Source organism: Alligator sinensis, unplaced genomic scaffold (assembly GCF_000455745.1).
Source record: "Alligator sinensis unplaced genomic scaffold, ASM45574v1 scaffold1269_1, whole genome shotgun sequence".
Classification (NCBI taxonomy): Eukaryota; Metazoa; Chordata; order Crocodylia; family Alligatoridae; genus Alligator; species Alligator sinensis.
In genome coordinates, this window is record NW_005843072.1 from 148651 (window position 1) to 174114 (window position 25464).

Consider the following 25464-nt stretch of genomic DNA (forward strand, 5'->3'; position numbering starts at 1 on the left):
TTTCCCTACTTCTCCGTACCTGTGCTGTGGGTCTGGGGCAGCAGGGAAAAGTGCTTCTCCACTCAGCTAGCCCCGTAGGGCTGAGGCAGCGGGGAATGACAGGTGTTCTGCCTCCAGTGTGGGTCTGGGACAGGCTGAGCGGGGAAAGCACCACAAGGTAATGGAGATCCTTCTCAGTAAAGCTGTAGAGTCTGTTTCTACCTTCTGTTTCACCACTGAGTTTCCTGTTGTGGCAGAACAAAGGGTAAGGACATCTATTTGCTAAGCATTTGTGTTGCCTTAAAAAGATGTTGAGATGACACAAATAAGAAATTGGAGGACGTCTGTTTCCACCCTCAGTGACGGCTGGAATTGCATGTTTGACTGGCCAGCTGTTGCAGTTTTACAGGGGAGGCTAAAAGCAGGGCAGGGCCAGTTTGCTGTGTGGTCAGTGTTTCCTTCATGCCTGTGCTCCACTCCTTGACAAAATCACAGCTTTTAAGAGAGGTGTCTTTGAATCTGTTTCTTCAAGAATATGGGTGCCAGAAGACTCTTGGATGTTGCAAGTGGGAAACATTTGCTCTTCTAGACTCTGTCAGTCCTCGTGATCAAGGAGATGAATGTTCTTCCAGGCTACCCATCCTTCAAGCCCCCTGTTTTGGGTCATGGTTCCCTGCGATTGGTTTCAGTCTCAAGTATGAGAAAAATTAAATTGACTTAATTATTGAATTTACTGTAAGTGTGAAATGTAACTCTTTTAATGCTTTTTTCTGTGTTTAATCTTCAGTCACAAAGTTCCTTTTTTGTGAGGGTATAGGGGCTGTCCTGAAGGGGGCAAGTCCCTAATATAACCATCATAAATAAAGGCGGGGTCTCTAATTCCTCTAAGATGTCAAAGACAGATGAACAAAACTCCAGCTTTCTTTTTATTTAATGGATGTGCCTATGTGTGAACAGCCACTTGACTGAACATTTAATTCAGTACACTATCTCAACTACTGTTTTTTTTTTTTTGTTTTTTTTTCCTTTGCAGGATGAAACAGGTGCCTACTTAATAGACAGAGACCCAACCTACTTTGGGCCAGTGCTGAACTATCTCAGACATGGAAAACTGGTTATTAACAAGGACCTTGCAGAGGAAGGTAGGACTTCTACCAAATCTCTCATTTTCTTTCATTTTTCTCTGCATTGTCATTGCTTTGAAAACTACAAAGGAGAGCTCAGCTTCTCTTTTTAAGGGATGCTTAATTAAATCAATTTGTTTTCATCTTTGAGGTACATTGCAGGCAACTCTCTACAGCATTCTGCTCTGCCTGAGATTAAACTGATTCGCTCAAGTCTGGTTAGTGCTGTGCGCTTTCACTGGAAACATGAGTCTGATTCTTGATCTCACTTGGAACAAATGGCTACGCTGCAGTACTGTAGAAGAGGACCTGGGGATTCTAGTGCACGGCAAGGTGGATGAATCAACAGTCCTCTTGTTGCAATTTTTTTTAAAGTCAGTCAGTAACATATTTCACATAGAGGTAACAAACTCAAATGGGTTGGTGGTCCATATCCAGATCATAGGGCTTCTTGTGGGCTAGATCCAAACTACAGGTCAAATGACCTGCCTCTGGATCCAGATCATGGGGCTTCTTGCTATAGCTGCTGGCACTGTTGTATCAGTGTTGATAATCAAGGAGTTAATGCCATTGCCTGAACTACAAGGAAGTCAGACGAAAAGACAGTTAAATACCTACCCAGTGTAAGAAATTTCTCTTCTAATTGTGGAAATTAATGTAGGAAAATATGTAGGTCATCCTTTCTGTCTTCATTAGAGGCCAATTTTGGATTGTTCTGTCTTCCTTCTATGGCTTTATCCAATCAGGTTGTTCAGAGGCAGAAATGAATTGATTAAAGTTGATCAACCAAAGGTGGCCTGCCTGCCTTCTCTTTTGGCTACTTTAATAAAAAACAAAACTGTTCCAAGGTTGTTTCAACAACTTGAATGTAAAAGGACTTTATTTGCATAAATGCTAACAAAACATCACCAGCCAGCAAATGCATACAAGAATGGAAGGCAAAAACTTTCTTACTATTTTTTTTTCTTCTGTTACCTTCTCTCTGGGATCACAGCCACACAGTGGAGATTAATCCTGTTTATATTAAAAGTATGTTATCTGTGTAAGCATTTATATAGCTTAGGAAACAGAGGGAACCTTTGAAAGGTTCCCTCTTTTGTCCTGGATACCTAGAGAACTAGATCAAACCAGTTCTTCAGTGGTCCTTGGAAGGTGTCCTTTTAGCAAGGTTTGATACTCAGAAATATCTACTTCCCAGAATTTTTATCTCTGAACCTGGACTGTTAATTTTCATAAGCTCTTCAATTACTACTTTCTCTTTTATATAGCGCATTTATGTGTTTTGCATTTTCACACATTCATTAGCATTACAGTTAAATTTCTACTTAACATTTACTAAACATAATATAATTAAGGTATAACATATACTCTGTATATGATTTTGATTGTCCCTTTTTTTGTAACAGTGATTCTCAACCTAGGTGCCACAATCCCTTTCCAGGAGTGCTGTGACTTGAGTGCTGCCATGGCCAGGTTAAAATGCCCCATGCATCTTCTGCAGAGGCAGAATGGGAAACAGCTGCAGCTGGAGCCCACACTTTGCATGCAGCTCCTCCCAGAAACAGCAGTGCCAGGGAGGTGGAACCATCCTGTGCCCTCTGGGGCTGGCATGCAGGGTTGGACTGGAAAGGGCTGTGGCAGCAGTGCATACTCTGGCTTTGCACTGCCTGTCCCAAGGAGTCAGGCTGAGCTTCAGCAGCCCTTTGCATGGCTCAGCCAGAGGAGTCCTGCTGTGCTGGAGCAGCCATTTGCCCAGCTGGAGATGCTAGGTGCGGGGACACCCAGGGCCTGTTAGACCACCCTCATTTCCCCCCTGCCCTTCCCCTGCACACACACACACATATCCTCCCCCTCCAGTGGTGCCCAAGGCACAGTTCATTAGCTATGCCTCTGCTTCTGCCTGTTTTAGGTTTATCAGAAAACGCTGTATGGGCAAGAGTGCATGGCAGCACCCTGGTTGAGAAGCACTGAGGTAAGTGGTGGCTGTAGAACAGTAGTTCTCAACCAGGGGTGCTGCCAAATTCAAAAAACTGTGGCGAGTGCCCTGACTTTGAAAAGGTCTCTGAGAACCCCTGGCCTGTGTGTCTTAAGATCCTCAAGAAGTGAGGCTTCCACCACATCCCTGGGAAGGCTAACATGCCCTCTTGATTTTTCATCCAGTCAGTTCTACTTACTGTATTTTGTAATCGTACTTTCACTTAGAGCCCAGAAGAGCCCTTCTGCCTCGTTGTCTGCTTGCCTGCTATCACAGGTAGCTACAGATCCCTTGCATGAAATGATCAGTTCCGTCTTAAAACTGCTATATTGCTTTTCTTCTTTCAGTCAGCTTTTCAGGAACCTCACTTCTCTGCTGAAGTTTAATTTTCAATTTAAGTTTATTTGTCACTGGATTATGCTCATCTGTTCTTATACCGATGTTGTCCTTAGTTTACATCAGTCCTCTCCCTCCCTGGTGTGTATACTGAGAGCAGTCATAGCTCTTCTCAGCCTTCACTCAGCAAAGCTAATCAAGACAAGCTCTTCTGCTCCAGGGGTTAGCAACTTGGGCCATGGGCCATATCTGGCCTACCAAGTGGTTTTATCCAGCCCACAAATTTTGGGTATCGGAAGCAATTCAGCATGGGGTCATTTGACAGCATTTTGATGATGGAGGGCTTATGCTGTTGATCACATTCATATTGGTGTCAGTGACAGGGAGAAATGATGGCAGCTGGGTTGGAAGCACTGGCCTGTCTCAGACCATGCTGCATTATTCCAGCCCACTGTTCTGAAAAGGTTGCCAACACCTTTTTTATTTCTTCTTGTGAGCAAAGCTCTCTGTTTCACCCGATCATCCTCATGGCCCTTCTCTGCACCTCTTCTGGTTTGCACTCTTTTTTTCCTGATTGAGTGGTGACCAGAAATGTATGAAGTACTCCAGATATGAGGTCTTGACAGTGCCTTGTACAATGACATTAATGCTGTCCTTGGCTGATAGATACAATCTAGTTTCAGGTCCACCTTTTTCATGGCTGTGTAACACTGGTGGCTTATAATCATCCTGTGATTCATTCTCTTGGGTCTTTCTCTTCTAGTGTCATTTCCAACTGATGAACCCCAAGCTTATAGACAAAAACTTTTTTATTAGTTCCTAAAAGCATTGTTTAACTTAATCTGATTTCTCCAGTCTTCAAGGTCACTCAGTTTTTCCTGTATGATATTCTAGTTCTGCTTTGTATTGACAATACCTCCCAACTTTGTGTCATCAGCAGGTTTCATTATTATGTTCCTCCTTTTCGTATTACGGTCCGTAATGAAACTATTAATTAAGATCAGTCCTAAAGCAGATCCTTGAAAAACTTTACTATTAATCTTCCTCCATTTTGATAAATCCCCTCTCAGCACAACCTTTCTTCTCCTTTTTAACCAGTTCGTTACTGCCTTAAGTTTCTTGCCCTAATCCTCATATTCTCCACCATAATTCATAATATTTCATGTGGCAGGGTCAAATGCCTTACTGGGGTCCAGTAGATTAGATTTACCATATAGCTGCTTTTGTCAGCAAGGTGGATATGTGATTAAAGAAAGATAACAGATAAAGATATAGACATTTCTGTGCATGTCGGTCCTCCAGTAAAAATGCATTTGTGGGGTTTTGTATTGTCAGCAGTTTTGGTAAACTCAAGTCTATTGCTTATGTGTGAGCGAAGAGCAAACCCTCAGAAATGGCCCCGTAGAGCTTTTCTGATTTGGATCTAGGTCAGCTCTTTGTGCTGAGTAGACCTTGAATTATATAGCAGTGAAAGGGAGGGCAGGATCATTTGGCTCACTTAAGCAGCAGCTCGCAAGGCAAAACTGACTGCTTCCCATTGCATTAAAGGAGATCTTCCCAGAACTGTCTGTTGTTCTTGGCCTATAAACTTTGTTTACACTACCTTTTTCAAGCAAAAATGTTTCTTGTGCCAGGTGTACTGGAAGAAGCTGAATTCTACAACATCACATCACTAATAAAACTTGTAAAGGACAAAATAAGAGAAAGAGACAGCAAAATCTCACAGGTGAGGCCTTTACCTAATGTACTTTTATGATTCTGACCAAAGGGACATGGTTCTTTTTCATGTCAGTAACTTGTTGTGTCCTGGACAATGTGCACTGGACAGTGTGCACTCTCCACTGGCACGGAGAGTACTACCGAATGCTGACACATTTTTGTTCATTAGATTGCTTTCAAATGTTGGATACTTGAGAAATGGTGCAGAACATACAACTGGATGTTGTTGCTTGAGAAATCTACTAATTCACAGTATTTGAACACTGTGGGGATAATTATATTAGAAAACTATAGAGAGCTGGCCGGGGCAGCAGATTTTCTACTTATGAATTTAAATACTCCACCTCCAAGGTGGTGAGAATCTGTGGCTGTGAGATAACAACCGTCTGAATTCTTAACCTGGGTAGGAATGGATAAGCACAGTGACCGGAGTATCCTTATCTAATCTAAAGGAAGATCCTTATCTAATCTCCTTCCATTAAAAGAAGAAGCCATATTTCATCAGCTTCCTAGGATTATTTTTCTGATTATTTTCCAGAATACCTTCTGATTCTTCCTATTTTTTTTACCTTCTTTCTCTGCAGTACCCTGTATCTGCAGGAAGAGATTCTTGTCCTTCTCAGATCAGTTTGTGAACCTTTTTTTCATAAAAATGAACGTGACATAGATGCTATTAATTGGGGAAAATGTATTCAGATTTGCTGTGAGCGCAGTATCTCCATGGAGCTGGTATTAAGACATTCTGATAACTGGCTCTCCATGGAGCTAAAACTTGTGACCTTCTGCTACAGCTGTACCTTCTTGAGACGGGGACACAGAATGTCAGTTCTGTTTTCTTGGCCCTTTGTGCTAGTTGGAACCATTTAGGGAAATGCTGATGGATTCCTGCTTATTTGTTACAGTAGTGAAGCTCTGACCTGGGTATGAGATGGAAACAACTCTCTGGCATGTGAGGGTGTAAGAGTGGGCCTGTCGTCAGGCTGGAATAGCTCTTCGGCTATGAACCATAATGCTGTAACTCCTGGAGAGGAGCCTGACTGAAGTATTGTGATAAGTGTGTTTTTTAACAAGCTATGCCCTAGAAAAGTGGTGGGATTTGGCCCTGGACAGGCATTGTCTGAACTGAGTGGAGCAGCATGGGAAGCCAGCTTTGTAAAGGTAGATAATGGATTCAAATTGCTGTTACCACCGGACTTCCAGGAGTCAGTATTATTTTCAAGGCCCACAAATTTGTATCATTTCAAGGGTTTCAGCCACTGAAATGTTTGTGAAATGTTTCAGATCTTTGTACAGTCATTCTGAAAAGGGAGAGTAGACAGAAAATGAACAGTAGGGTTCATGGGTCACTCCCAAGAAGTATTCCTGGCTGCAGATAACATAAGGGTAAGCTTTGAGGGGTCAGGGTCACAGCCCTTCTGTGCCACGGTTTGAACATTGTGATCCCAATTAAGAACTGAAAGTTGCAAACAACATAATTAGATTACAGAAGTACTAAGCCATATGAATTAACTGGAGGCCTAGAGGTCACTGATCCTGTGGTGTTAGAGTATCTATTGCTTAACATATATATTTTTTTTTAAAGTGTGAGAGAAACCCAGAGATAACACAGATGTCTTTATTTCACTTGCAATATTTAAAGTTTGTTGTTTCTTCCTGAAGGTGCCGGTCAAACATGTATACAGGGTGCTGCAGTGCCAGGAGGAGGAGCTCACCCAAATGGTCTCCACAATGTCTGATGGCTGGAAATTTGAGCAGGTAACAAAATTAACAAAAAAATTCAGTTCATTGTTTTGTGAGCATCACTGGGCTGTTTTAAAGTTTTATACATGAATACTGAAATGTATGGAGAACAGTTGCCAAATGCAGTTGTTATTGAAGATTAGATAGGTCAAGAGAAAAGGAATGAAATTCATGTCTTGAACATCAACATGCCAGTTTGGCAGCCACTTAAAATTTGGCATCTCATTCCAGTTCCTCTCTCTATGATTACCCATGTCATAAGAGCCACTGTCATTCTCATGGGCAGCCTCAGCTGAGAGTGTAAAGGTTGAAGGGAGCAGAGGAGACTGACTTCTCCTCTTGTACATTTATGTTGGTGCTCAACCTGATACAAAGGCCTGTGAGTGGAGGAAGGAAATGTCCTGGAGACAAGGTGTTTGTTATGCCCTAATGGTGACCTACCCAGAAGAGGATTGAGATGCACCTGAGGGGTTGTTATGAGGGAAGGCTTTGCTGCCACTATCTGGTCACTACTGCTTCTCTGGATAAATTGACAACTTTGGGAACCAATGCCCTGCTATGGCACTTGTTTTAAACATTAAAACAGCTTACCAGGTCAATGTGCTAAAAGTGATCAGTGCACTCTAGTTTTTTAGTTTAGGAAGTCAAAATTCCAGACATAGATTTGATATTGTTCCTTGCTTTGATATCCAAACTGTTTCCAAGTTTATATGAAGCACACTATTAGTGCCTAATCAATTAATATAGTTGTGCAGAGAAATAGGTGTGAACTCCATGGGTATGTTCTGTTCTTGTTCCTCCTCTTTCAGGTGAGAACAAATAATCTTTATTTACATGTTATACACAGCCCTGTTTGTAGTGCAGTTTGGATTCAAGAATGTTTAAGGTTGCAGCGAACGCGTTTGATAATCTTTGTGAACACGAACATACCAAAGGGAAACTCCTTATCCTTCCTGATTGTAACCTGTTGTGACATCTGTGTTGCATCTGAGCAATCTGGCTGTCAACTGCAGAGGGAGGCTTGGGTGCTTAGGTCCTGAAACAGGAGGAGGGTGAGATGAGTTATTCTGTATTTGCTATGTGGATAGTAAAGTGTTTAGATCACCCAGAGATTACTCCAGGATCTGAGAACCAAGATCACATTGCATGGGAAACTTCTTGTGCTTGGAAATAAGCTATAATTTTACCTGATCCAGGTGACTGTTCTTTGAACAGCAAACTAGGCAAGTTCTGTTTGAAGGAAGCTGATTTCTTCTTTTTCACAGATGGTCTTTCCTTTTTAAAGGAGGGAGGAGACCCTACAGCTTCCATATAATCTAGGACAGTCTATTCTTTAGGAGTAGCATGTTTGAGCATTGACACTAACTACAAAGTGCATTGAAGTACAGTACTAGGATTTCCTTCAGAATTTATCTGTTTTAGGGAAAATTCCATTTGTTTTCCTCGAGCACTACCCCAGAGCCACAGTGCTTTGTCTAGGACAGGTGGCTTGAGGTTGACTGACACCAGGTGTTTGATCTGGCACTGCTGTTTAGCTTGCCCTCCACTATATACTTGGCTTTGGGCAGGATCCACTTGGTTAGTTGTATCGTAGGTGCCATCCAGTTGTAATGTGATTGTCATGTTCTTGGCAATTAAACTTAAGTCATTCCTTAAGCTTAATTGCCAAGAACAGGAATACAGTGATATGGTGTGATGTTTCATTTTTGGAGAAATCCCCCTTAACCTGCAGTTCACCCTCTTAAAAGCATTCTCCTATGGAATGATGGTGCATATTGTGATGGGTGTCTCTTATGGGGTATATTAAAATCCATCGACTTTTCCAAGGTAGTAATGGTTGCATAGATTAGGAACCCATCTAGTTTAGCACAGGCTAAAAGGCTCCTTTCAGCAAATCAGTAAAAACTGCTTCCTTGAAAAACTGAAACATGAAAAATTTGAAACTGAAAAAATGATCTTAAACTGAACCTGATGTTTGTAATCAAAGAAGAGAGGGAAAGTCAGACTTTTGGCCCATTACAAGGACTGGTGTCTCTAAGACAGTAGTTTTCAATGTTTTTTCATTTGCTATGACCCCTAAAAATTTTTGAATGGAGGTGTGGGCCCCTTTGAATTGTAACTGTGTGTATTCACGTACCTCTAATTGACCACAGTCATCTTCTGTGAACCCCTTAGACGTAGTCTGCGCACCCCCAGGGGTCCAGGGACCACAGGTTGAAAACCACTGCTCTAGGACAAACAACAAGTGGTAAAAGCTGTACTAACAAGCCATCAGTTCACATTCCACAAAATGTCTTGGGATTGTGCTCTTTAGTAAAGTAAAACACTTGGAAATGGTTGTGTTACTGCACTTTGTGCCCTGTCTTTGACAGAAGTAGTTTCTTCATATTGAAACGTTTGATCTGTTTGGCAAGCTGTGAATTTGTCCCTGTCTGGATCTTTAAATGGACCATTTTCCAAAGATGAGGTGTTAAGTTTCTCTTGTAATTTGTCCTAGCGGGAAATGTTATTTCAAACGCAGAATGTCCCCAGTCATTAATTTCCTAGCTCTCCTTTAGCACGCAAGTAATGTTTTGTGCCGTTTTATTAACTTTGTGTTTCTTTAAAGAAATTGATTTAAGCTGTCATTACTATTCTGAAATCAAATATTTATTACGTTCAGCTCAAAATGCAAAACTTTATAGCAGCAAATTTGCACTGTCCATTGTATTTCCTGTTCAAAGCCTATGTCCATCCTACAACTCAACAATAAATGTAGCCTGAATCTGATCCAGTAACACTGCCTTAAATAGATTGGCTAGGCAAAGCCAGTATTTAACTGATGCGCTCAAAATTATATGCATAATGATAATAGCATGTAATTAACTTAACAGTTTGTGGAGCATCATTTTTACCAGCATTTCTCACTAGTGATAATCTTAAATGATTATTTAATCTGAATAGGAAGCTGTTTATCTCACAGCAGCCTTTATCTTTCTCTTCATATTTAATCATAAAATCTAATCCTTCTCAAAGCTCACAGACATACGTATGCTTTCACATGGGTTAGGCATTACGGAGTACTGTGAAGGTTATTCAGTGAATGAGAAATTACAGAATATACTGGGAACTTGAACCTCAAGATTATTGCATTTCTGTTATCTAATCCTTGCTTTTGTCTCCCATGGGAACAAGATTGGACCTGGAGTGGGAATGAACACTATCTAGATGCTTTGTAAAATCCCCTCTTGTAAAACTGCCTAGGATAGTCTTAGCTCTTTTTACATCATTGACTTTCTGTAGTTCTTGGGGTTCATTTTTGGACTCAGTAATACAAATTGGGGTTTTGGATTACCAGCACTGTTTCCTGAAAACAAGATAAATTTCTCTCCTTACTTTCATTTCCATGCCCCTAAGGGGAAAGGAGAACAATGCTATCACGTTGCTCATAATGCAGCAACCTTTTCCTAGGTAATTCAAAATAATTGGCAAATATTGCTGGTGATAAGTCATCTGCCTTGCCATTACCGTCCAACTTTATAAGAAACTAGAGTTGGCCTTCAAATCAGAAAGGACTTTTTAACCACCTGCATGGATTTTAAGATGCACAGCATCCATTGCGTAGGATTCTGATTTGAACGCTAAAACAATTATAGCCGGCATGTTGTAAAACAATAAAAGTCATTGCAATATGTCCTAGTGGCAGTTGAACACTGGTTTCTCACCCCAGAGCCCATCTGTTGTTTGTATGGTTCAGATGACACTTGTACGCTTCGGCTTTACAAAGGTTTCTTTTTGTGTTTTGCTCTGATTGGTTATTGCAGCTTGTCAGTATAGGTTCCCCATATGCCTCTGGCCGGGCCCAGCAGTCAGAGTTTCTGCTGATAGTAGCACGGGAAGTGAGAGGGGAGGAGAGACGCCTCCAGAAATGCTGCAGTGAGGTGTGTCATACCATTCTTTTTACCCTCACGCCAACGTGCATGGCTGCCTTGCATTTCTGCTGTTTTCAAATCATTCCGCTTTCTTCCTGGGTATACAGCACCTGGGAGCTCTGTGTTTAGTTGTCGTGAGTGGCTTTTATTTATATCCGTGACACCTCATTACATGTTATAAATGTTCATCTTGTACAAAGCTGTAACAGCTACTGAAATTCAGACAATTGTCTTAGCTGCTGATAAAAGAAGTTTTGCTGCTACTTTCTTCTTTCACATTTAGTATCCCCTGTGTTATATTCGCTAAGTAAAATATAATCGGAGAGTCATGTTAACACCAGGAACTTGGCACAAAATCCAAACTGCTTTATTAAAGTGCGTTCAGAATGCAACCTCTTATAACTCATTTATCCCAAGTTGATTTTGTATCATCCACCCAAGTAGCAAGCAGAGTTTTGATTCCAGAATCTCATATTCATGAAAACTTAGAAAATATGCAGCTTGTTTTTCAAGTGAGTAGTTTAAATATTCTGTGCAAACAGCACAAAATGATTTGTTTTACTCTGAAAATTCTGTGTATAAATCCTACATGCCAAACAATAATTGATCATTTCACCCATCTTTTTTTTCTCTGTAGTAAAATCTGCTTTTACAGAATATAATTTAATTCTACACTCTTTTCTCATACCTACATGGCTGGAAAGGGTCTGGTTCATTACTCTGTATACAGTCATTCATTTTTAATTATGCAGTTGTTAAATTGTTAAAATGATAGTAAAGTGCTTTATTTGAGATAAATGAAATCTGGTGTATGAGATTATATGGCTGCAGCTATTGTCGCATAATTCCAGATTACTTTTACATTTGCCTGACTAGGCTCTTGAATCTATTGCCAAATATGAAAGCACTTTAGGTCTCGTCATTATAAAGATAAGTTTCAGTAAGTGAAATGAACGTAAACTATGTAAACTAATGCACTGATGTCTGCCCGAGTGTGAAGACGGTCTGAAACAACTCTGAGGGGATCCATGATCTTTTGGTAACGATACTCTGGGGGTATACTAGACGCATTTTTAAAAGAGATAAATATGGTATATAACTGTCAGTTAGTTAAAAAATGTAAAATACCTGATGTGATGGTGGCGGGAAGGAGGCCAGGGATGATATCTGTGAGGGGCTGCAGATATATGAAACTTCCCTTTCTTCTTGACATTTTGAAATATGACCGTTTTAAGTGTCAGCCTCAGTGGGCATGACTACGCGTGAATGACACATGTCTAAACTTGCATTAAGGTGATTTAGGCATGTCTACATGTGCATGCCTTAAGGCATCTTAATGTGGCTTGCTGGGTGAATGCATTTGCAGCCTACCCTGGACAGCCCCCCACACACAGGCGTGCCGGGGCCTGCAATGGGTACCACGCTGGGAAAGTGGCTGGCGGCAGTGCGAACAGTGAGCGCACTCCTGGCCAGGGAGGACAGAGAAAGGAGCAGGGTGTGTCCGGGGCCCACAGCGTGTGTCGGCGACATGTGCAGAGCCAGGGCTACTGGACCGTAGCCAGAGGCGGCTTGGCTCCAAGCAAGCAGGGGGCACTCCCCAGCCCCCAGGCTGCCTCTAGTGACTTGAGGTAGCTGCACCCAAGGCTGGGACTGGCTGCAGGGTACCGAGTGCCCACAGGTGCCCCGAGCCCACGACAGTGTAGCTGGGCAGTGCAGCCCTGGCTCTAAGCCTCTTCCCATGTTCCTGCCTCCCCAGTGTCAGTCAGGAGCAGGCCAGAGCCAAGCCCGTGAGGTCCCGTGCTGCCTCTAGGTGCCACCAAGAAGTGGCAGGTGCTGTTCTCCAAGGCGCAGAAGAACAGCATCTGCATGTTCTTCTTGGAAGCGCCCAGTGGCAGCGTGGGGTCCTGCGGGATCAGCTCTGGCCCACTTAGTTGACATACGTAGCGTTAAGGTGCCTTAAGGCATCTACACATCCTTTAAGGTGCCTTAACTATTTGCGCCTAAAATTTAGGCATGGTTAGCCTAAAATTGCCATTTTTAAAGTGTATTAAGGGCATGCACCTGTAGACCCACGCCCTTAATGTACCTTAAAAATGGCTAAAGGGCCCTAAATCGGCACCTGTAGACATGCCCAGTAGGAACATAAAACTAATGTATGGGAAAATAGGAATGGGAAGCACCTCACATGGTCATCTAGGCCAGCCCCCTGTTCAAGACTGGAATCATCCCTGACTAAATCATCCCAGTGAGGTGTCTCTGCTATTCCCATGCAGGCGTCTCTTAAAAGCAGCCAATGTGCTCTTAAAAATTTCCAGGGGTGGAGATTCCATAATTTCTCTAGGCAGCCTGTTCACTCCTCATAGTCAGAAAGTTCCTGTTGATATCCAACCTACATTTTCCCTGATGTAGCTTGAGTCCATTGCTCCTAGTCTAGTCCCCTACAATCACAGAGAAAAGCCCATTGCCAGCCTCTCCATAATCACCCTTCAGGTATTTGCAGACTTATCAAGTCCCACCCCTTCAGTCTTCTCTTCTCCAGAATAAATAGCTGGAGTTCTTTCAGGCTTACCTCATATATTTTACTTGTCAGGCCTCTGATAATTTTTGTTGCTCTGGATTGGAGTCTTTCCAATCTGTCCACTGCCTGCTTGAAGCGTGGGGCCTTAAACTGGCTGCAAATCTCAAGGTGAGGCCTCACCAGTACTGAACAGAGTGGAAGACCCGCTTCCCTTGATTTGCTGGTGACACTCTGATGCACCCTAGTACGCTGCTGGCCATTTGTGAAACAAGAGCAGCTGTCGGCTGCATGCTTAACACAGTCTCTTGGGATGGATGAAAGCACCATAAAATAATGACACAAGAAACTGCATTTATTCTGAGCGACTTCAGTGAGTTTACCCCGGAAATGAAGATGATCCAATACCCAGTAGTGTCTGTGAGAAACATCTATATGATTCTTCTGCTTACATCAGGTTGGAGCTTTCACATTGATGGAATTGAGAGATCGTCGCAGAGAACTCACTTCTTCTGTTTGAAAAATAACTGAAGCCAGAATATCTTAAACTTACAATATTTTCAATCAGCTATACTACCATTCCCAATCTTTCTTTTTTTCAATACATTTCAGGTTATAGTGGGTTGTTTGTGCACCTTCTGATGTCATCTGGCAGACAGAGTTTGATTACAGGCTCTGTTCATTATTTAAAATAATGAAATATTGTTACCGTGGTGGGAGAACCACTGTGGTCTGTGACTGATAAGCCAGTACTAAGGGAACATAGAAGGTCAAATTGTGGAGGAGAGTCTAGTGGGAAAGAAAGTAGTTCTCTAAGATGATTTTTAAAAGCAGTAATTCAGTCCATGTGATTTATCTTTCTTTCTGACAATTAAAGTTCCAGAAAAAGTTATCTAAGGGTGCTTGTCCATGTTACACCTTTCCTGTTACCATGTGACACTTTTCCTGTGTCCACATGACAAAAATCACCATTAAGCTAGCTAAACACCATCTGTGTATCTACGTCAGCTGTTTTTATCATTTTAGATTTTTTTTATTGTGGTAATTTAAAACACCTCTGACATTTTATTTTTAGCTCCTGAATTTCTTCCATGAGCGTGTTTTACATTTTCAACGTGGATCTGATGTATGCCCGAAAATGTGATTTTTCCCTACTTTGCAACTATTACACTACCAGGTGCTGCGTGGATTCACTTGCTAATCCATGAAAATACGTTGACTTTCTATTGTAATACTTCAGCAAGACTCCAGGTGCTAATCTTGCAAATTTTACTTGTGATTTAGTTCAAGGTTCAGATTAATGAAAAATACAACTTTTTTAGATTCCAAAAAAAATTGTTCCCTGTGTTTGCATGCACTTTGTGGCAAAGATCAAATTGTTATGGGTCTGGCAGTTCAAGACTCAGGTTAATTAAATTACTTTTTGTTCGACTGGGTTTTTGGTTTGGCAGGGCTGAGGGGTAGGGGTAACCTGGGTGGTGCTCAGATGAGGTGCCCCCTCTCCACTTGAAGGGATTTAGCAGGTGTTAGCGTGCTGTCAGAGGGGTGGCCGCTCATGGGGGAGCAGCTGTCCTCCTATCCCCTATAGAGTAGAGCCAAAACCAATTGGAACTTAACCATGTATGGGTTTAATCGGGAATAGGGTGGAATATAACACACAGGTGGGGGCAAGGGGACCCTGGGACATAAAGGTACCCTCCCACCCACCCCTGGGGGGCAGGGGAGGAACCAGGGTGAATCAAAGGGGTTGTAGGTGAACATACAGGTATAACAGACAAATGAACAACAAACTTGAGGCATTAATTTTGGAAACATGGCATGCAGGCACCCTGGTGGGGTGGGGTAACCCTGCTCGCCTGTGAGGATTCCCTTTTGCAAGCACCTCAACCTACTGCTGCCCTGGCCAGGAATCAAACCCAGGTCTCCCACGTGGCAGGCAAAAGCTGCCCCATTGGGCTATTGATGCCTGGGCAGCTGGCTTTAGCTCCTGGCTCTAGTGCTTCTGGGATCTTCCATGTGCCGTCTGCACACCGAGCTGCCCGGCTTCATGCTGGAGTGGGGTCAGGAAGAATCCAAGCTGCCATCTACAGCTCAGGACTTTAGTCCCTCCAGGACCCACTGCACACCACTCCTAGGAGCGTAGCGGGCTGCGGATCAGGAGTGAAGGGCCCTTGCAGTGAGTATGGTGAGGGCTGTGCTAAACTACTGTATGCTGCCGTTGCACCCAGCTCTGGGGTGTATCTCAGCCCTCCCCATACACTGTTATATGCAGCTGTTACACCCTAGAGCTGGGCACATATCTGCTATTCCCATCCACTGTTATATGTGGTTGTTACACCCCAGAGCTAGGGTTACCCCATGCCATGCCTCTGTGGCACTGGGGGGACTCTCTTGGACCAGAGGCTTCATGCCTTGTCTGTCAGCCTTGCTGGGGTGCTGGTTTTAGGGTGACTCCACTGGTCACCCAGCCAGTTCCCTCATTGCCAGGACAGCTCACCCTGACACCAACCATAGTAGCAGACCATGGTACTGTCTCCTCATCTCTCTGGACACAACTGTGTCGACCCAGGACTGCCCCAGGTGTGCCCAGCTCTGGAGTGTAACGACCACGTATAACAGCGTATGGTGGGGGCTGTGATGAAATGTTATATGTGGCGGTTGCACCCAGCTCTGGGGTGTCTCTCAGCCCTTCCCATACACTGTTATATGTAGCTATTACACCCCAGAGCTGGGCGCATCTCTGCCCTCTTCATGCACTGTTATATGTGGCCATTACACCCCAGAGGTAGGGCCACCCCGTGCCATGCCTCTGGCATTGGGGACGCTCCTGGACACCCCTGACGTGTGGACTGGCCCAGGAAGGATTTCCAGCTGTCATCCCAGTCCAGAAACCAGTTCCTTATTCAAGTCCATATAGTGAGTCTGTATGGGGAAAAAAAAATTGCTTAGTCAAAGAGTGTGGTCGCTGATTTGTGACGCTTTGGGGTGCCTCTCACTCCCACCTTGCAGCCCCTGCCCCCGGTGCCCCCATCCAGGGCCCCAGCCAAAAAGTAGCTTCATTGGAACACGGTTAATGCAGACAAAGCAACTCAAAGGGGTCACCGCTCCAGGATTCGGCCAGTCGCTCACCTGGTTTTACAGGTTCTGTTGAGGAATCTTAAGGTAATGGTCTGAGGGGGGTGGGAATTGGTCCTCTCCAGTTCTGCAGGAGGCACAATATACAACAATCACACAGAAAACATGATCATGCCCTACAGCCAAGCCACTCTCCCCCAGCCCTGCCTGTGTCCCACACTCCCAACCTGAAGCTGCCTGCCCCACTAGCCCTGCCAGTGCCTCTCATTCCTAGCTAACCTGCAGCCCCCCAGCCCAGCTGGTGCCCCTCACTCCTGACCCGCAGCCCCCTGCACTCCCAGAAAGAAGCAGCTGTGTGACTGCCAGGCAGAGCAATGGCAAACGGAGGGTGGTCAAAGAGGGACAGGGACATGCTGCTGGGGACAAAACTAGGTTTAGAAGGAACAGGAGTACCAGAGAAGAGGGCAAGCTTAGGGGGTAGAGGACAGGAGGGGGGAGCAAGTGTTGAAGGGATCTGGTTGTAGGCTGGGGGGATATGACTGCAGATGATGATAACCTGCCAATGCAGCAGTTAAAAGATTGACATGCAAATAGACTAAGTGATTAGAAAATACCTCTCCTTGAGCCTGGGCTGTTTCTTTCTTCACCTCAACCCACACCATGCCCCTGCCGTGTGGAGGGGTGGGGGTGTTGGCTCATGCTCGCCACTGTGTGGTGATCGCAAGGGGGGGGGAGTTGGAACAGATTGATTGTGGCCCCCCCAACCTGCTTTGGGGGAAGCTGTCCTGGGCACGGGGATCCCTGGTACCCGAAGACTCTTAATCAACCTCAGTAAGACACCCCCCCCCACACACACACACATACACACACACTGGTTCCCAGCTTTGGAAAAAGTCTTGCTTTTTGACACAAGGACACAAACAACAGGAGACACAGGTTTCTTTCTGTTTTACACAAACATTCCTGTAGTAATGTTTCCATTCAGGCTTTAGCCTGGGTACATGATACCCAGATGCCAACACACTGGGGGGGACAGCCAGACACTTTGGGTACCCCTAAGTGTACCCGGCGTGCAGAAAAAGCCGGGGTTGGGCAGGGGGCAGCCCCTTCGGGAGGCCTGCGGTACAGACCCCCGATGCCAATCCAGACTTGCGAGGGGGAGGCAGGCAGGCTCACTCCTGCAGACCCTTGCATGAAAAGATTTCTAAGCCCCAACCAGCAGCACTCTGTGCAACAAGCACCCAGAAAAAAGTGGGAGGCTTTGCAAGGAAGGTGGGCAGCACTGCTTATTGAATTCAACCCCCACAAAAAACCTGTGGCTCTCAAGCAAAGCTGCCAACAATTCCCCCCAAAAAAGCAACTCAGCACGACCCAAGAAAATAAACCAACCAAAATATCAAATCTTGTCCTAAAACGCCACCTGGCAGTAAAGTAGTACTGAAAGGGCAGGAGAGTAAAATTGTTCTGACGTGCCCCCCAGCACATTTTACCAATTATAGCATAATAAGCCATTACATGGTAAATCATGTCCATGTTACTGAATTAGTCGTCATTAACTAAGAAAGGAAAATTAAACCAGGAACATTTTTAGTGGGTAAATGCCGATTATGTGGCCAAGTGCCCTAAGATACCTTAAATTTAGGTATTAGGACAAATGAAAGGAACAAAGTCCTTCCTGGGAGTGAATGGTCTTTATCATTAAAGGCATTACACACTTCCTTAGCAGGCCTTCATCGCGGCTTCACAGTCATTGAGAATCAGGTGTTTCATGATAAATTATTGTTTCTGAACATTTTTACAAATACAATTTAGTCTTCACTGTTTCTATGCACACATTTTAATAACACTTGTAATCACAGTTCTGAAACAATGCATAAAAAGGCACCATTCTCTTTCTAAGAGTTGCAACATGGATTTCATGACTTAGGAATTTCATGTTTTCTTTCTCTTTCAAACTTAAAAGCTTTTAGGAACCTACCTTTCTTCAATATATGCTATAATAAAAAAGAAGAAATACATTATTTAGAACCTATTACACTATGGAAAAGAAATGTTAGCGGTAGCAGCAATTAAAGATTAAATAGATTCTTTTTTATTATAAGAAATGGTAAACTCTTCCACACTAAATGAATACACCTCAGAAGGCCCAATCCTTGTAAAACAAAAAAATCTAAGACTCATTTTACAGATAACTTACTGTATCTTATTTGTATGAGAAGCAAGGTTTTTTTTATATCATTTATTGGACCAACTATGTATAGTTGAGAGCTGTTGGACAAGATTTCAAGCATCAAGTGCATTTCCTCAGGCCTCTTATTTGACATGGTTAATCTTTTGTAACTTCAGGTGGAATTTTGCTCTAAGATATGCACATATGCAACTCTCACTGAATGCAATAGCAGCAATATTAGATTCACACAAGGAAATGAGCTTACATTTGTAGTGTTAGTCCTCATAGTCCCCATCTGAACCGGGTGAGTTCTCTACGGGCTGGCATATAAGGTTTTTGTCTCCTACTGTATGATATCAGTTTAGGTCAGACTAATAACTGAAATTTTGTAACTCCCTAATTTAGGTGCATGTAGTTATACCAGTATGGAGGTGCTTATATCAGTATAACATCATGCCATAAATGTATTGGATGGGGGCGGGCAGGGCAGCCATGGGGGCATCTCCCGCAGCTCCTCCGGCTGTGCCTGCCTTTGCCCGGCGGGGGGAACTGTGAGGGTCTATCCTGCTGCCGCTTGCCCAGCCAGCTGAGGGGGGGCGCAATGCAGACACAGCTTGCTCCAGGAGGCGGCAGGGCAGAGCCCCTGCTCCCAGCGCTGCCACGCCTGCATCCCATGCCTCCTGCCCCAGCTGGGCAGCTTGTTGCAGCCCCAGTCCCTCCCTCCCCCACACCTCTTCCCTTCCTGCCCCCAACCCCAGCAGACTTACCAGCTGGAGGCAGCTGTCAGGTGCCTGTTTAGTCTATGGCTGAATCTTTTTCTGATGCTTTTCCTAATTGATTCGGATGCTTCGAATTGATTTGGAGCTTTCACTTGGTCTCCCAATTCGATTTGGAGATTTGGTCCCCGAATTGAGCCGAATCTCCTCCAAATCGAATCAGTTACCAAAGCTTTGCACAGCCCTAATACGTAGTCTTTTTGATTCACGTGTACAGATTAAGTCTAGAAAACACCAATACAATCATGTACTCTGATCTTCTAATAGCACAGGGCCAAAAAATGTCACCCACTCATCTTGCATCAAGTCCAGCAACTTGTAGCTGACTTGCAGGTTGTCTTCGAGAGACACCCGGCTTTGTGTGAGGAATTTACCAGGTCCCTGAGGAATCTCTTGTAGCAGTTAGGCAAACGCAGGGGGTTGTGTGTGCTCCCAGGAGCTTCCAGAGTCTGTCCTGCCCAGCCTCTTGTCTTTTTATACCTCGTTGGACATTGGTTCTCCATTGCTTCTGGTCCTGTCATCAGTATCAGCACTTATCACCCATTTGTTACGTTTTCAAACAAGTGCTTGTGCGCTTTGTGCCGTGCTACCCCCAGGCATGGGAAGGGCTTCTGACGGACATCATGGAATCTATGTCATTGTTGGCCTTTAGATCCCTCTGTAACTCTTTTGCCATGCTGCCTGCAAGAAACCTGATGGTGACTAGACAGCAGAATATTGTGACCGCTGCTTTCGTGCTGAGCATTGACTTCATGGCACCACCTGTTCACCCAGTTTTAAGCTCTGAGAGGGCGAGCTGCCATCTTCTAATGTGTCCATCTAGGGTCTTGCGTGGTGAAACTCTATGCCCAAGGGACCTAGGGGCACTGCTGCAGTGCAAACAATGCTATATTTTCTCACGTATAACCCACCCCCTTCCCCCCAGACCTAGCCGTGGAAAATTGGGGTGCACATTATGTGCAAGGAAAAAGGCTTCCCACAGGTTGGCAGATTTGTCAGGGAGGGGACTGGGGGTAGAGCAGTGGCAGCAGTAAGTACAATGACTGGTCATGTGGTTGGCAAAATGTAGCTCCTCTGCCCTGCACGATGTTTGCTCTCTAGTGCTAGAGTACTGCACCGGTCCTAGCATTAGTGTGGTGCTAGCATAGCCTGGCAATGATATAATTGAAAACCTCCATGTACATTTAGTTCTGGAAAAATAAAACTGTTCCCACCCATCCTGTCCTGCCCACTTTTCTTTCTCTTTTTTCCCCCTGGGGAGAAAGAGTAGAGGGCAGCAGGATGCTGAAAACCAGTAGGCCATTTCTTGTAAAAAAACCCAAAAAAACACAAACCCCAAAATAAAACAAACAAAAAACCAAAAAACACTTCAGCGAGAGATGCAGCAGAGTCTAGGTCTGTTATGTTACTGCCGTTCTGTCGATGCTGTGGTTTCCTACCTGCTCCATACCATTCCTGGAGCAACTCCGGTGGCCTTGCTGAAACATGTTGCCAACACAAATACTAATAGATTTAATTGCAGCTATTCATTTTTAGTTTTCATGTTAATCCCTGTAGAAGGTTTTAGTGTCTATAAGTCCTGACTTGCACCACCAGGAAAGCATTTGTGTTTGCCTGAGTTGTGCTATTTTAATATCTGATATTGAACATTTTCTCAATGGATGCTGAGGACTCTCTGTCACTTCAGAATTTAAATCAAGACCAGTTATCTTTCTAAAAGATGTCTCGGCTGATCCAAGACATTATGGGTTTTATTAAAGAACCTCTTAGTGAAATTCTGTGTTTTATCTTATACATGATGTCATCGTGTCCCTTCCAGCCATAAAGTTCATTAAGCGGTCTGCCCCTGAGCTGCTCTCCCGGAGTTATCAACAGAGGACATATGTCTCTTCATATGACATAACCAGGGAGCAAACTCTCAGCATGACAACACTAAACACTTTTGTGTTGGACTGGAATTCTTTTGTCACACTTGTGCGGGCCGGGAGCGACCCGGGCCCTTTTCCGTGCTGCACGCGGGCTGTGGCCAGCAGCCCGGGCACGCTGGATCGGAGAGGGAGGGCGACGAGCTGGAATTAGGCACAGATGCTTAACGGTAGATTTAAACATTGTTTACTTACACCAGAGATGGTCGTGGTGTAGGCTGGAAAACTTGCTTGAGTTGCGGTTACAGACACAGACAACACGGACGGTCGCGTGGAGGTTGCTAGGCTTCACGGAACAGAGCTCCGGATGCCCTGGGTGAGCGCGCCACCAAAATCGGACTCGTAGATACGTCTTATAAATTCTTTCCGCTCGAAGACGGGAAGAGGTGGGCGATGGATCAGGCCGCCAAGCTCCTCTGGATCTCACACAGGGTCTCTATTACCCTGCCGTGTATCCGGAGTCTCCACGAGATGGACGTGGAGTCCTCTTCGGCTTGGGCGGAAACTGCTCAAGCCTCTTATACGGCTAACAGCCCAATCGCTAGCCGCCCCGGGGGGAAAAACAATAGGAAACTCTCCCGTGCAATGAAGTTGCAACCTGGCGGGGATAACTCTGGTGCCGAAGCACACACAAAATCATGCCTTTGGGTCATGACAACACTGATACACTGACTTGCTGTTATTTTGTACTGGTCACGTCGAGAGGCCAGGCCCTGTAGAGCTTTCTCTTGTGGGTTCATCTTGGTGCATAAAAACAAAGCACTAAAAGTAGCGAGCTAACTTGATGGTCTTGGGAACCGCCTATATCGGGGGTTCCCAAACTTTTATGCTGTGGCGCAGAAGTGGCCGCAGCCCAGCAGTCACAGCCGACTGCGGCTGGAAGGCAGGTAAGGATACCCCCACCCCCTGGGCCGGGAGTGGGCCAAACCCTGCGGAAGGAGCCGCGGCCCCTCTGCCCGGTTCTGGGGGGCCGCAGTTTGCCGGTTCGTGGCCACTTCTGGTCTGGCAGCCAGCCCGCTGCGGGCCAGGTATTGAGAACCTCTGGCCTATATAATACAGTCCTCTGGGCCCATTGTAGATAAATCAGACTGAGAAGAGTTCATTGAAGTTGAAATAGGCAAGAGAAGAGTGGGCTTTTAAAAGGGTAAATTGTAAAACCAGCCATGAGAGGCCTGGAGAGGAGCATCTTTCCTGATGGTGTGCAGATGCACACACAAATAGAGCCCTGCTTTGAAACTGTAAATGCTAACTGAAAGGTTTTTATTTCAGTTTGAAGATGCTGACCTATAACCTGAGTTAAAAAAAAGTTTGAAGAAACAGTGCTGAAAAGTGAGCTGTGTAGGAATGGCTAGAAACCTGTTGTTAACACATGCATGCTCAGAAGCAGCACAGGGCAGGGCAGGCACAGCGCAAATTCAGTTCCTTGCAGGAGGAGAGGCCGGGTGTAGTACGCACGGAAGGCTTACGAATCCAGTGAGGTTGCTAGACCAGCTCCTTTTGGAAAATGGGCTCTGGACTGAAACCTTGAGCATGGCATTGTGCCTGAATAGGCAGTGTGTTCTCAGTAGCATGTCCACGAACAGATTTTACTGAATGAGCCCTTTGCAAGGCTTTAGTATGGGCCAGCTATAAAGAATCCAGGTTTATTTAACATTACAAAAGAGCCTGTATCTGAAACTTGGGAAATGCCCAGCTGATCAGTAGCATGATGACTGCTCACCCAGGCTCATCATGGCCAACAAAATGATTGCCAGCAGTTGCATGAACACATCGCTGCCATTAAATTGCTATCCTGTCTCACACGAGGCTGAAGATTCAGGGGTGTATGAACTGAAGCACAGCTGTTTTCAGAGAACATTTGTTTTTGCTGAGCCTCAGTGAGCAAAAGGGCGTTTCTTCCTCTTTTGGCAGAGTAATAGCTGTAGGTGTTAGTTTAGCTGCTCTCGGGTCAGACTTATTGTTTTGTGGAGCATGAAGGCAGTCGGCTGTTCACAGAACTTAACTGCAATTTGTATTTTATGCTGTAAGTCCGTTGGGGACTTGTATTTTCAAAGTCTCACTGTTTAAGCTGATTTTAAAGGACTTAAAAGACTCCTTTTTTTGTTGTGTTTGCGTTTTGAAGACTTACTTTTACACCACATCAGCTGTACATATCATTCGGTTTGGGGGTTTGGTCCAGAACTTTTTAAGTAGCTTCTTCCAAAGGCACGGTCCGGCTGACAGGAAGCAGGTTAGTGGTCACTAGCGTGTGCGTGGAGTTGTCTCCAGTGCCCGCACGGCTTCTGAGCTCTTCTTTGTAAGGCAGGGCAGGCTTCTCCAACTCATCCTCCGTGCCTCAGGAGCCAAGTTAGCCTATGACTCCTCTTGTGCAAGTGGTTCCTATTGTGGAGATAAGTAGCCTGTTTTGATGGCTTCGGTAGACTTTTTTGATGGAAACGGTGGTAACGTCTTTATTTTGTGATTTATTTTTTTTCTGGCTGTAGCTGTTGATGCTTCTGCCACCCATAGTCAAATGCTTTAGAAATCTGTATTGGTCCACTGGGATAATGAAATATAATGTTGTTTTAGACAGTAGCTTTTAGCTGCTTCCAGTGTGGCTAAAGAGCAGCAAACTTGAGCCACTGGCCAGTATTGGAGGCCTTTTGAGAACTGAATAGAAAATGATCCGGGGTATCTTACGGGTAAATTACTTTGGGTATTTTTTAATGGAAAATCAGGGTACTGAGAGAGGCTTTCATACATCTGTGACAGCACAGCTGATGGCTTTGGTGCAGTTGTTATGACAGCATTTGGTAAATAGAGGATCTGTCCAGGAGGTTGGTTTGCTGATCCCATTACAGTAGCCGAAGCTGTCATCTTCTCTGTGGCCTAAAAACCTACCATCCTTTTTTTCTTCTCCTTCTTCTAATATACATTCTGGTTAACTCAGTGGCTAGGTGAGGCTGGATGTGTGAATCCTTTACCCCTGGGTAAGTGGATGGCTGAAGCAGGGAGGGACCTGCTTCAGGCAGGGCGGTGGACTAGCTGACCTTCGGAGGTCCCTTCCAGCCCTGTTTTCTTTAGTTGCAAATGACACGTGGGAGGCAGGAAATACCAGAGCGCCACGAGCAATGTAGCCCGCTGCACCCAGGGACCAGCGGTCCTTATTCCGTGATGGGACTTCTAGCAGCTTGTCAAGACATTTCATTACATAAAGCCTCCACTCGCAGCGCTGTCTAACCCAGCTTCCCAGTGAGAATACACCTGGGTTTGGAACGCTAGTCCTGAAGTCCCACTCCTGTTTGTCACTTTGTTTTCCACTTGAGTGCTAACTGTGGCCTCCTACCCTGGACTGTGTCCGTTCCAAATAAAAGCATAGGGTTATTCTGTGAATAAAATCACGTGTCTGTCCAGGCTCAAGCACTCCCTGCGTGGGGCTACGTGCTTGTTTAAACCAAACCACATGCAGATATTTTTTTAATTAACTTTGAAGAAGAGGGAGGTCTCCAGCTACCGCTTCTCATTGACCTGCCTTTGTAACAATTTGTGTAGGCAATTCCACCCTCAGATCAGCAGATTCTTAAAATCCTGAAATGGAGCTGCTGTGCTTTCACATCAGATTGGTGGCATTGATATTTATTTGCATTCGTGCTGGAGCTCAGGGAGTTGAGAAAAGGCAGTATGAATGATTTTGTACAGACATGCCCCTAAGACTTTCTTTCCTCTTTCAGTTGGTCAGTATTGGTTCTTCCTATAACTACGGAAATGAAGATCAGGCTGAATTTCTGTGTGTTGTCTCGAAGGAGCTGCATAATACACCGTATGGCACAACGAGCGAGCCCAGTGAAAAAGCAAAGGTAAGTCTACTGAGCGCTGGGGGGAGGAAACAGAAGATGCAAAAGCAGCTAGATGGGGCCTGGTACTCCAAAAGAAAGTTTGGCAGACTTTGTTAAATACTTGTATCTCCCCCAAGACTGGTTACAGTTCTGTTTCCATTGTGCGAGGCTATAAACCATACGGGTTAAAATAAAGGAGTCGCCCCACCCAATAACCAACATGTCTCTCATGTTACAGAACAAGAAATGTAAATGGAATATTTGTACTAGCCCTGACTTGCATACTGCCCTGTCTGAGCCTCAGTGAATCTCTTCTGTCTTCAGCTGAGAATCTGAGATACCGTGCAGAAGAGCAATACTTCACCCTGGCAGGAATGTTCTTTCAAATGAGAGTGTGGATGTAG

The 25464-nt window shown here is 44.6% G+C and overlaps 1 protein-coding gene across 1 annotated transcript in view; it reads left to right on the forward strand.

Moving 5' to 3' along the window:
• The window catches only part of PDPK1 (3-phosphoinositide dependent protein kinase 1), a 98571-nt gene that overhangs the window by 60225 nt on the left and 12882 nt on the right, over window positions 1-25464 (forward strand). Inside the window, exons 14-18 of the mRNA XM_025193591.1 lie at window positions 1013-1121; window positions 5049-5140; window positions 6793-6888; window positions 10677-10793; window positions 24956-25081. Of these exons, the coding sequence (XP_025049376.1) occupies window positions 1013-1121; window positions 5049-5140; window positions 6793-6888; window positions 10677-10793; window positions 24956-25081 (540 nt within the window). The remainder of the gene's footprint in view (window positions 1-1012; window positions 1122-5048; window positions 5141-6792; window positions 6889-10676; window positions 10794-24955; window positions 25082-25464) is intronic.